We start from the raw sequence: 13,076 nt of genomic DNA, 5'->3' as shown, positions 1-13,076 counted from the left end.
GAACATGCTGGGAGGGACAGGAGACAGTCTGGGTGACATCCCTGTGCTGCTTGGGTCAGGCTCATCTGTGCTTAATTAGTTTCACCTTAGGCAGGAAACTCATGGATTGTCAGGACAAGACAATTCTGTTTCAGCATAGGCTGCAGTCAGTTTTTCCCCCTTTCTTACAGATAGCTTATATTCCTTTTCTATTTTTTCCCCCACCTCATTTCTAGAGACAAGTAAAGGACCCTGCACAACTGATGGTCTGCAGGAGCCAGGAGCTTCTTCCAGATCTCCCCTCAAGGTTTGCTGCTTAAATAAAGGATCAGAGGGAGGAATGGCTTCAGGAGCCCTGGAAGCAGAGCACGGGGCTCAGGAGGGAAGCTGGAGTGCAGATATGTGACTGTGGCTTAGTGGGATGACCTTCTGCCAAGTAAGTTTTTTATAGCTATGATTATATCACATAGTGTGTAGGAAGGTCTGTTTTCAGGATATTTTTGTTGCTTTATTGGTCCTCCTCTGCTGCACTGTAGGTCTGCTTTCTGGGATCCACTTAAATAAAAAGATTGAAGTAGCTCCAAGAAAGAAATGTCATACAAGCCATAGGAAGGGAAAAAGTCCTAATCCTGGGAAGCCCTAAACTTTAGGGCCAAGCCTGTGAATCTTGCTGAGGCATAGTTGTCAGCCAGAATTTCTGTAGGGTCAGGGTCCTTATGAGGACATATAAATTTAAAAGTATTTTGTAGAGCTCCTGGTTTCCTGTAGCACCCAAGGTCGATGTGAGATGGCACCTGGTCATACCCTATATTCTGGAGGTGTTACAGCCTCCTTTATCCATCACTTTAGCTTTTTGATCCCTGAATGAAAGTTTTTCCTTAGGATGAAATCCCCTCAGTCTGTCAGAAGTGACTGCAGGAGGAGAGCTCTAATTTTGGGGATTTGTTTGCACCCTTTGGGGCCCGACTGCTTTCCCACTGCCCATTGCCATCCCTGTTGGGAAACAGCACATCTCAACTCAGGGTTCAAGACATCGGGCTGTAGGGAAAGGAGCCCCAAAACCCTGTTTGAATTTGCTTTGCAGCAATGCTGACAGATCCAGCAGCGCTCACAGCTAACTTTGGAATAGTCTCCACTAGTGGAGAGGGAGCATTTTCCATGCCCGTATTTGCCAAAACTATTTGCTTGACTTTGAAACCTTCCCACATGCCTCCACACAGATGGGTGAAAGGATTGTTTTTCCTTTTTGAGTCACAGCGTTTGTGGACTGCTGCTCCTGCCAAAGAATTCCTCTGAAACTTCTAGAAAGGCAGCTCTGCTCTGTGTGAGAGCTCTCTCCTGGCTGGCTGATGGCAGGAGCCCACGTGGAGCTGCCAGGTGTTTGTGGCACCCAGGCAGGGTGGCAGGGCTGTCCTACCTTGCAGCATGCTCCTGTAGGCATTGTCAGCAATGGCGTAGATGTGAGGGGGCATCTCGTGCCTCTTCTTGCCCTTGTACATGTCAATGATCTTCTCTGAGTAGATGGGCAGCTGCTTGTAGGGGTTGATCACAACGCAGAAGAGACCCGAGTAAGTCTGCAAGGGAATTCAAATAAAAGCTGGGCTTAACATCACCATGTGCCATGTCCAGGCTGGGAAACACAGGCAGGGGCTGCAAGGAATTAATGGGATTTCAGCAGCAGTGCTCCTTTGTGTTCTGCCCAGGGTAACAAAGGAAGCAGGTTTTCTGAATGTATGTGCATGGGTGGTTTCTAAGTGCACAAATCATTATTGCTACAAAGTGAGCTGCTGGAAGCAGGTGAATTCTGCAATCTGTACAAACACCATGACCTGATGTTAGAGCTCCTTAACTTCAGTTATTTTCAGTACATAATCCATGCCCTTATCACACGGAAGGGTATGGTGATAACTGTAATAATTAATATTTATATGTGCATTTTCTTATCAGAATATTATATAAATAACTGCTCAGGTAGGCATCAAATTTTGTAAACTGAAATCCTAGGTAAGAAGATTAAAGGGTTTTTTTAGAAAAAGCCTCCGTGAACACCACGTAACACTGATGACTGATGAGAGTCCTTAAATAAAATTGCTCAAGTTCCAAATAGATATCTTGAGAGACTAATCATGCCTTCACTGCATGACTATTTCTGCAGAAAACTTCAGGAAAAATGTGGTTTGTTTAGAATTTAATGGAGGTATTAATATAAAAATAAATACATAAACAAGAATAGTGGCTGCCAGCTGATAGGTGTTCATCCGTTCTGTCTTGGGTTTTTATTTATATATTTTAAATTTTTCTTTATTTCGTAATATTCCAGCTCTTGACCTGGACCAGAAGCAATACCATACGATACCAGATGAAGAGCCATATTTCACAAACAGTTGCTAAAAGAAATTTCTAAGGGTATTTAACTTAATAAAATTTAAACCCACAAAATAAGAAAATAAAACAAAAAAAACCAAACCAACAAACACCCAATTCTCATATTAGGAGAGAGCATCTCACATTAGGCAGGAGTATTGCAATACTTTAACTGGCCTATGGAAAAAAAAGAAATAATGGAACTGTGCTGTTCCTGATATATGCAGAAGTGGGGTTTTTTTGTTTGTTTTTTAAAAAATATTTATTGTTATTAATTTGATTTTGTTGCTGTGTGTGTGAAGCAGAGCCCTGGGGGTGCCACGCTGAGCCCGGGGCTGTGTCCCATCATGGCCGGAGCTGTCGCTGCTCCCCGGGCGCAGGGATTTCCCTGTCCTGACCATAATAGGGCACAGCCCGGCACGGCCCGGCACAGCCAGCACTTTATATGGTATCAGCACCCAGGAACTGAGCCTGGCACGGCACAGTCTGGCTGCTCCGGGGGCTGTGGGGAGTGACAGCACAGCCTGGGCCTGTGGGAGCCTGGCCCAGGAAAACCTGGCTCAAATCCCCCCTCTGGATCTCAGCATGCCCAGCCTGGCCCAGGGAAACTCAGCTCAAATCTCCCCCTCTGGATCTCAGCATCCCCAGGCTGGCCTAGGAAAACCCAGCTCAAATCTCCCCCTCTGGATCTCAGCATCCCCAGGCTGGCCTAGGAAAACCCAACTCAGGGTGTCAGCACCCCCAGGCTGGTCCAGGAAAACCCAGCTCAAATCCTTCCCTCTGGATCTCAGCATCGCCAGGCTGGCCCAGGGAAACCCAGCTCAAATCCCTGTCGGGTCTCAGCATCGCCAGGCTGGCCTAGGAAAACCCAGCTCAGGGTCTCAGCATCGCCAGCCCAGCCCAGGAAAACCTGTCTCAAATCCCCTCTGGGTCTCAGCATCGCCAGCCCAGCCCAGGAAAACCCAGCTCAAATCCCTGCCGGGTCTCAGAATCCCCAGGCTGAGCCCCTCGGTGGGGAATGGCTCAGCTGGATTTTCATTGGGATGTCAGAATGAACACGTGCTGCTCATGTCAAAATGAGTTTTAGTGTTGCCAGAGTAACACACCTGAAAAGTGACAGTTTTATCCTAGAATGGCCTCCAAGGCCCTTAGGGAAAGGACAGCAAGGCATTTTTTAGTAGTAAAAATAGATTTACTGTACACACTTAACTAATTGTCCCCACCCAAGTAAAAAATTAGGAGAGGAAATTAAGGAAATTATTTAGGCCTCCCTTCCCTGAGATTTTGAGGCATTTCCTGCCTTGCCACATGCAGGGCTGTTTGCACACCCAGGCACACAGTAACACAGCTTTAAAGAGCTAATTTTGAGGCACAAGAAGCAGAGTGTTAAGGCAGAGCAAAAGCTGGAGCTGATGCAGTTCAAGAATCCTCATTTCTAACTGGACTGTGATCTCCTCAGCAGATTTAATGAAGCCCTCTTCATTGAATGAAGCCCTCTTCACCTCAGGAAATTTAATGAAGGCCTCTTATATTGGCTGATTGTAGCTCCAGGTGTATGCTTTGCAAGGATTTGGGGGAGCTGGATTAATATAGATGATATTTTGACATGGCCAAGTGTATGATGGAAAGTGGGGCACTGAAGCTTCCATGCCTTAAATCCTTCTCCCTGGGGCACAGCCTGTCTATAGAGGGGCTGAACCTCTCCACAGAGGGTCTGGAGGAAGAACATAATCTGAAATATCTTAGGGATACTTCCATGGGAGTGCTGAGCTTGGGTGTCCCTCAGATTGCTGCTGCTGGGTATTTACAAGAGATTGGCACAAATACACATCTGCATTGTGAATATCTAGGTTTGGGCAGAAGAGTCCACCTCAGTTCCAACATGCATATTTAGCTCTGGGCACTAAAGACAGCATTTCTCACTGTTAAGTGAAAACTGAACAAGTAGTGCCTATGAATACAAGGAATTTGATTCTACTCTCAAATCCACTGAACTTGCATTGATGTGTTCTTCATGCTTATATAATAATTTTTGGTGTAATTTGTATGTGGATAAAGCAGATTCTTTTTGTTCTGAGCAATGTGAAACATGAGTTAGTGGCTCAGGTTTCTTCTTGCCCTTCTATCTTAATTATCTATGATGAAGCAAAAGGCCAGGGTGTTTTTCTTCACCCTGTGAATTTCTGCACTGAATCCTTTTATTTAATATTATTTAATGTAAATGCAAGGGGGAGATGATTTTTTTTCCAGCTGGATTTATTATTTTTCTTTAGATTTGGGAATCCCCATTTGCATCACTGATGCTCTGGAGAGAAAAATGCTGAGGTCATGTTTTCTTTGAATATGTGGGACTCCAAGAGATGCAAATTAGGCAACACATGGCAAAGTCAGGAGATAGTTGTTTACAGTTAGTCTTGCAAGTGGGAGAGACTCAGATTCTCTTTAGAGGCCCCCTCTGTTTTTAAAAAGTTATGGCAGCATCTAGTAGGGCAGCACTGTGTAAAGCTTGGCAGTTTCAAGCAGGTTTTGCATACTGAAAATACAAATAACTTGTTGCACTACAAGTCAAATTATTGTCTTTGAAACTTTACCATCTTAAAATTTAGTCTCTTGAGAAAGAAACCTTAATTTCAGATGTGCTTCAATTTTTGCCTCCATAAAGAACTCTTTGATTTCTAATTGCATTATCCACTCTTGGAAATTAATTTCCCCTTTCTGTAGAAAATGAAAATTCCATAAAGTAAACATAATGGAAACCCTGGAACAGCTATGCAGAGTGTTGCTGAGAACAACAACAAATACCCAATCCCCCATTTTATCCCACTAACCTTCTACTAATTATTTAAATTCTTGTTACAATGCAGAACACTTTAAGAAAAAGTCTATTTTAATCATTAAGGCTGCATGTTCTGCTATTATAGCACGTGGATCCACATGTTCACCTGCAAACCTAAAATCCAATAAATTCAAATAATGAAAAGATAGGTACTCTAGCTTCTCTCAGGAACTTGATAATGTGCATTTTAGTACATTCCTGAAGGAAAGATCTTGAGCTTAGCTCTTTGAAGTTGCACATAACAAGTAAGCAGTTTCTTTGTTATAGTTCATATAACTATCTTACTTTTTGCTTAATTTCCTACTTTCTAATTCAGTATTTCTCATAACAAGACCTTGACTACTGTTTCTCCTTAAGCTCTGTACTTTCTTTCACTCATCAGTGGTCTGTCATGCAAGTAAAATATTTCATGGATTGTAACTGTAGATAACTTCTGCAGCACAGCAGAGGGATCCTTCATGTAAAATCAAAGATAACAGCTAAATTCCTTGGAAAAGTTTTAGGCTTTCTTACTGTGCTGTTTGCTAACTGTTGATGTGGATAGATTACAGGGTTATCAATATCAAAATATTGTTGTGTTAATGTACTTGTGAAGATTGAAAGACAGAATAAAATAATTTCTCATAAGTCACATGAACATAGACAAATTATAATTTATCCAGCTTGTCTGATCTGTAACTTGATCAACATGAGGGACAATAAGGTTTACTGGATGCCTGACTTTGCTTCAGTGACACACTGGTACATGCAAGTACTCTTGCCTGAATTCCAGTGGGTTTGTCCCTTTATCCACACATAAGGTTTAACTCCAGCATCAACAAACCAGAACTCTTCAGCTACGTTTCAGTTTTGGCTGAGTTTTGCCTGAGTAAAACTGCATGATTTACCTTTTCTGTATGCTCTTTTTGCAAGCTGCTGGAAAATTGTTTAGGTTTGCATTGGATTAATTTAAAAGTCCCTCTCAAATTTTTTCCCCCAAACAGTAGGACTCAGATTTTGTTCCCCTATCAGAGAGTACCTTCCAAGCCAACAATATTCTTTCGGAATCTGTAAATTTTGTGGAAGAAACCTTCATATGTTTTAATTTAGTTAAGTAATGAAGCAATTATCAAAGAAGCAGGAGAATCACAGGGAATAGAGTGAATTTGGAACATTTTTGGGTTAGGATGCCATTGCTGGGGGTTAGTACTTGCAAGGCAGTGTTACACAAGGCCTTTATCCCAGACAGGGGCTGGGATCCACCTCGCTGTCCATGGGGTGTGGTCACATGCAATGGGAAATGCTCTGTGTGGGTTTGGGTCTACTCACATAAATTAGACCTGAGAAGTATCTCTCCCTTAGATTGTGCAGCACTGAAGCTTCATTGAGGCAAGTCAGCTCTGCCATGTCCTCCACTTTGGAGAACTTTGGAGGGTTCATCTTCTGGACGTCATCCTTGCTCAGTGTCACTTTCTTTCCATTTTCTGCCAGTTCAACCACCACCTCATCCCCTTTCTCTTCCTTGATACTCGCTGCTTCAAATCCATGTTTCTCTGATGGAATCCAAACCAGTTTCTTTGCTGACCAGTCAGCCTGGGCAAGTGGGTTGTTGATGAAGTTTTTGTCCACAAAGAGGAATTTCTCATCATCGCTGAGAGGTTTTTGAGCCATTTTGACTCAGCAGACACCTGTTGAGGAAGCAAAATATTCTACTTTAAAGGGATAAAGGAAGGCAAATGTGGAGGTGCTCCAGACAAAACACATTTGTCAAATCTGCCATGCAGTAGGTCCAAATGTGTCATATCTCACATTTCCACGTGGATACTTAGTCCCTGTGCAGTGAGACAGTCAGAACTGCACCAGGGCCACCAGCTGAACTCCTTCCTGCAGCCTCAGCTCTTGCCCATCACAAAGTTAATTGAATTCAGACAAACACAAAATTTCCAATCACCCAAATGCGGTTGGGCGCATACTGAAATATCAGTGCAATAATGAAATAAGCAGTAGAAGGATGATTCCCAGGCTGTGTTCCAGCAAGGACAGAAATGAACCTTTCTTGCAAAGGACTATTTCCAATCACTTAATAATGTTTAATTTGGAGAAGACTATGATTAAGACAAGGTCAACAGAAAAAGCAGAAAAATCATGTTGTTGTCAATACTGCTGGTGAAAAAGAAGTAATTTAGAGGTAGCCCCTCCCCGTGGGTCAGAAAGTAGGAGCTGGTCATTTCTGAAGGGTAAATGTCTATCACATGAGAGAGAGAAGAAATGAAACAAGCCTGGAATTGCCGCAGCTAAAAGATACTCTGAACTCTGACTGGAAGGATGATGCAGCTATGCCATGCAGTTGCACAGGGAAAAAGCAGCTGGATGTATCTGCCCATAGGTGAGAGCCAGTGGGGACTTTAGGCTGCTTTGCATGGTGCTGAGACACCAGGGAGCTGCTCTCCTGCTCTGCCACTAAAATTTGGATGTGCTGATAGTGCTGGAGCTTTGCATGTGCTCTGCTCTATCCCTTGGGAACACAGGTCTAAATGCAGCAAGGAGTACACAGAGGATTTGTGGTTTGCTCCAGGGCAAAAAGAGTGTGCTGGTTGGGAAACCTGCTGTGCAGTGGAGCAGAGAGGAGAGCTAGGGAGGAGCTACAAATAGTGTGTGCCCAAGAAAAACATCTCTAGGAGACAGAGGCTGTTTCATTTCCTTATTGAGAATGAGTTTAATATTTACAGCATTCAAAAAAACATGAATCTGGAGGGAGCTTGGAGAACTGACTGCTAAAGATGTCAGCAGTCAACCCATAAGCAGGACAATATTTGTAAGGACCAAGCTCTGTGGTATGTAGCCAAATGGACACACTGTGCTCTGGGAGTACCAGAGCTTGCTTTCCAAATATTTGTCCCTGAAGCCTTCCCACAGATTAAAGTTTTTTTACAAGGCCACACTGTATGAGGGGTCTGAGAAGGAAACATGTATCATGTGGAAGGTGACATAAAGCTTAAAAACAAAACCAGGATTTTTAGAGGTGCCTAAGAAGGTTAGGTGATATCCCACTGAAATCCAGCGGAAATTAGACGCCCCAGCTCTTTAAAGTCCTGCAACAACAGTTGTCTTAAAAAAAAAAGAAAAAAAAAAAAAAAAAGGTGCTTGCTCTAGAACCTTGCCTGGAAATCCCAAAGAGGAAAATTTGTCCAGATAATCCATGAAGGTGCAGTCAATGTGTTAGGGAGACCTGCTCTCTGCCACTGGCCCCTGAGCAGTGCTCCCTGTGGTCGAGGCTCTGTGAGGGAGCATCTGTAGGATGTGTCCCTCTGCTCGCTCCCAGGAGATTCTTGGAAGACAGCAAGAGGAAACTATTTGACCTCTGTGTGGATTAAGGCAGAAAATGCTCTCTGGCTGCCAAGAGGGCTGGTAGAGCTGCACAGTTCCAATAATGGAGATGGTATTCTCTCCTGCTGAGCCCTCCAGCTGGCGGCTGCGGGGGGAAGCTGCTCACAGGGGAGCCATGGAAGCTCTGCCCATCCCAGAGCTGCAGCTCACAGGGCTCAGGGAGCAGCAGGGGCTGCCCTGGCCTCTCCCACTGCTGTGGCAGCAGGCAAGGCATGTTCTCCACCCCACTGCCCCAGCAGCACGGCAGGAACTGCTGCAGCAGTGGAGACAGGGGTTTCAGCCCATCCCATGGCCAGAAGAGAGCTGCATGGCCATGCTGAAGCAGCAGAAAGGTTGGATAGTGCTGCCTGAGGCTAAATGCCAGGTGACAGCACTTTTATATCAATAGGAATTAGGTACTGCTCTCAGAAACACCAAAAGTGAGACTGAACTGCAGAGCTGAGCTTCATGGGGTGAAACCCTGCTATTCACAGACACCCTGCTGCTCACAGAAAATGATGATGGAAATCAAACTGTCAAATCATCCTGACCATCCACCTCAAAAACCCAGCCATAGCTAAAACTACTGGCCTGTTACAAAGCATGTCACAGTGGGACATCCCAGAGGTTTGTCTGTTCTGCTGCCCAAGGACCAAGGAAAAGTTCCTTTCTTTGTTACAGGCTAAGTCAAAAACATCTTCCACAGATTCTAACATGAAACTCAGAGCTGGTCTGTCTGTATTTGACTATGTTCTCCTACTTCTTCCTGTATGTACAGGTGCAAAGTTTTTAATTCAATCTTTTTCAAAGCAAGATCCATTTGGAAGGTATATAAGGTGGAAAGAACTGCAGAACTTGGAAATACAGATTCTTATTCCCTAGATCCAAACACTAGGACTAGTTTGATTATGGCAAGAATAGATCCCCTACAATAACTAGTGAATAGAACTGGATCCCAGAACTACTCTGAAACACAATGAGGAGAAAACATGGATTTATGTGAAAAGAGCTTTTTGTGACTGAACCTCTGGAATCTAAGGATAAAGTTTTAGCAGCTTCTGACTATCACTGTAGTAAAAAAGGATATGCAGTTATGAAGTGTGGATTAATGGCTATTAATAATTGAATTTTTTTATTAATGTGCACTATTAATTTTCATTATAAAGGAAAGTCTTCCATCTGAATGAAAGGGGTAGAATATAAGCTCCACAAACTCAATTAATTTGTCCTGGTGAGGACTAATGAGCTGCTAATGAGATGCTGAAGGTGATTAATAATTGGCACTATATCTTCTGGTCCATCTCTGATCAAGACTGCACTGACTGATACTGGGAGAATGGGCTAAGGGGAGAGAATCCTTGCAGCCTGCTGAGAACATTCCCTGGGAAGGCACAATTGACCCTTTAGCCAGTTCCTGGGTTTCACCCACAGGGCTGGCTGAGAGAAATGCAGACCCCAATCCATGTGCAAGAGTTGGTCGGAGGTTCTCATCCATTTAGCCCAAATCATGTACAAGAGTGTACACTTTATACCCAGAGATGAGTTATCCTGAGAGTGGGAGGAGGAAAAGCAATCACAAAAATACCACTGCTGTGAAGTTTCTTGCCTTAGAATTGTGCCAAATTACACCTAACCTGATCCATTTGTTGTACTTGTTGAAAACACAAACACACATGGATGCTTCCACAGGTATTCCTCTGTCTGCTGTCCCACTATGGAGATATCTGCCTGACCTTCACTGTCCTTTCTCTTTCCACGTTAATGACAGAAGCTGAACGCTGTCTCTATAACTAGTTTGTCCTGAGTATATTATTTCAAGAATGAAATATAAATATTCCCAGGAAGTTCACTTTAATTAAAAGGTTATTGGCCAAGCAGAATTGCCTCCTGAGTCAGAGCTTGGAGGGGCTGCTTTTCCCCTAAGGAAAAGATAAAGGGCACTTCTCCATTCCTCTGCAGGATGTGCATGTCACTATAAAGCCTTATCACATCTGCACAGGGAATAATTATTGCAACACAGGAACATAGAACCTATTATTTAAAAAAACCAAGTCCTGCTCTCAGGAGTAGTTTCTGATGGAAGAGTGTATCAGTAACCTGCTCTTGACTCAAACTGCATTTCTTGGGCTACAGTAATTCTTGCCTATGATCTTTCCAGTTTCCTTATCTTTTACCTTTCCAGTGCTTAACTGAATCATCCAACTGAGCACTGCTTGGAAAAAAAGATAACCAAAAGATAATCTAGGGGTGAATCCTAACCTTGTGACCTTCATTTAGGAACTGGAATTGCCCAGCACTGACAGCTTTATCATGAGCACTGCTATCAATCCCTCCTGGCCTTTCACCTTTTTTTGGTAATGCATTCTCCATATACTTCAACGTATTTTCTGTGAGTACCTTATTTTATAATAAAGTCATCTCACCTTTTTAATGTGATTTACTACATAACTCTGACTAAACACTTGATTAATTTTCTAATTTTCAAAAGAAATTTGCCCTAGTTATTGCCAGTGTTATAAACTGTAAAAATCAGAAAAGAAGGGGAAAAAAGAGCTAGATTCCCTTTATCTGGAAAATAACAGCTACTTCAAATTCTTGTAATGTCATTCTATTAACTAAATAAAATTCTGTATGTTGATTGTAATTCACAAATAATCCATAATTTTAACTGGATTTTGCACACGCTGGAAAGCTGTCTCTAGCTATTGCCTTCTCCTGACATTAACATACTTAAAAGCCATCAGATTTGCAACTAATAAGTCTCTGTGATTTCCAGAGCATTGGGATCTCTGCATACATCCCCATGCTGCCTTTTAAGGAGATGTTCTGCTCAATACTCTCTGTTCCACAAAAATGTAACGATAACAAATTCAAAACAAATACCTTTTAGGGACTAGTGTGTCAATTGCAAATGAGATAATAAAATTCATTGTTTACATCCAAGTGAACACGGCCAGGGCAGAATTGGGCACTGAACTGAAGTGACAATTTAATCAGAGCTTTGCTCTCGGGGGCTTCATCAACTCAGCCCTGCCTGAGAGGCTGGAGGGAAGGGGGACTTGGGGAGTTGAGCCAGTCAGTCTATCCACACAGTCCTGCTGCAAACTGCCTGCCAGGGCAAGGCTGGGAGTGAAGGACAAGGTGGGCTTGTCTTTCAACAAGTGTAGTTTAGAAAAGGTTTTACTGATATGAATGTATGAGATAGTGACAAGCCTTCTGATTTCTCTTATATTGAAAATATCTCATCATGCTTCTTAATTATGCAAACATATATGCCTTTCACATAAATACCAGCATTTTTATAGGTGTGCATGCACACAGACACAGACACACACACACACATAGGTGAAAGAAGCCCGTGAACCTGTGGGATGGCGCTGAAGCTGCTTTCTGCACTGCCATCTACTGTCGCTTTAATTTACTAACGGGAGATTTTCATAAGTTTGTTGCTTTATTTTCCATTTTAAAAAAAGGCATGTCACCTTTGAAATTACTGTAATTCAGTAAATTGTCAGATTAGTTTTGCTTCAAATTTGTTCCCAGCATATTAAAAACATACATATGTACTGCTGGGGCATTTATGTAAAAGTGATTCTAATTTTTAAGCATTTTTCCTCTTTAAAGAATAAGTTACTGATGAACTGATTATTTTATTTGGTTGCAATTTCTTTCAGCAGTGCTTTATTAGGACTGAGAGTTTAGGAACCTCAGCAGCTCAGGTTTTTCATTCCCAAATGCCCGAGTGATGGTTCCCTGCAGCAGCTGCCAGGACCACCTGCGCTGCTCTGCACCTTGTGGGCTCCTTCTCTGCAGCCTTTCTGGTGTCTTTCAGGCTGGACCCAGCAATGGCAGTGCCAGCAGTGACCTGAGGCAGGCTAGAACACCTGTGCCCACTGTCAGCATGCACAGTCCCTATGCATTTTAAGCAGAACCCAAGCAGTAACACAACCCAGGACGAATTGCCCGAGCACATCTGAGAGGTCTGTTCCCATGCCCAGGTTAGGGCTCTGGATGTGTTTGCAGAGCAGAGTAAGAGTTAACTTGGCAGAGTCCCCCCCCCAAAGTGTGTGAGCCCCCAGCCCTGTCCCCAGCAAGGACCTGGCCCCCCTGGTACTCACAGGTGTCCAATGGGGGGAGCAGAGTGAGTTGCAGACACAGCCACCAGCCGGGACAGCCCAGTCCTTGCTGCCTTTGCAGCCTCCCTATATAGAGGAGGAGAATCTTGTCAGTGGGGAGGGGCCCTGGAAACCACGTCCTGCTGGAAAATCCTTTTGGTACCTGGCTTGAAAAGCACAGCCTGAGCCAAGGAGCTCGGGGCCTAACCCTGGGCTGTGGCCCCTGCCCCAAGCTACTTTTTAGGGAAGAAAGCTGGTTCTGGCTTTCAAAAAGACGTATGAAAGGGGTGCCCCTAAATCACAAGTTCAGGGTTTCACCCTTTTCCCTGCTGTTTGACAAAGCAGATGGACCTTTAACTCCTTCCTGCCTTGGCAGTATCCCTGCCCCTCATGGCCCTATGCCTAGAAGGGCAAAGGACAGGTCATGGCCTGTGTGG

The 13,076-nt window shown here is 43.6% G+C and overlaps 1 protein-coding gene across 3 annotated transcripts in view; it reads right to left on the bottom strand.

The window, feature by feature from the left end:
* Positions 1–12,706, bottom strand: part of MYH11 (myosin heavy chain 11) — a 54,304-nt gene extending 41,598 nt beyond the window's left edge. For all 3 annotated transcript variants that reach the window (XM_059484175.1, XM_059484172.1, XM_059484173.1), the window contains exons 1-3: positions 12,643–12,706; positions 6,488–6,846; positions 1,397–1,553 (exon numbers count right to left, since the gene is read on the bottom strand). In XM_059484175.1, the coding sequence (XP_059340158.1) occupies positions 1,397–1,553; positions 6,488–6,829 (499 nt within the window). In that variant the 5' untranslated portion in view covers positions 6,830–6,846; positions 12,643–12,706. The remainder of the gene's footprint in view (positions 1–1,396; positions 1,554–6,487; positions 6,847–12,642) is intronic.
* Between the last annotated feature and the right edge of the window lie 370 nt (positions 12,707–13,076).

Source organism: Ammospiza nelsoni, chromosome 17, assembly GCF_027579445.1.
Source record: "Ammospiza nelsoni isolate bAmmNel1 chromosome 17, bAmmNel1.pri, whole genome shotgun sequence".
Lineage (NCBI taxonomy): Eukaryota > Metazoa > Chordata > Aves > Passeriformes > Passerellidae > Ammospiza > Ammospiza nelsoni.
This window is presented reverse-complemented; position numbering and strand designations above follow the sequence as displayed.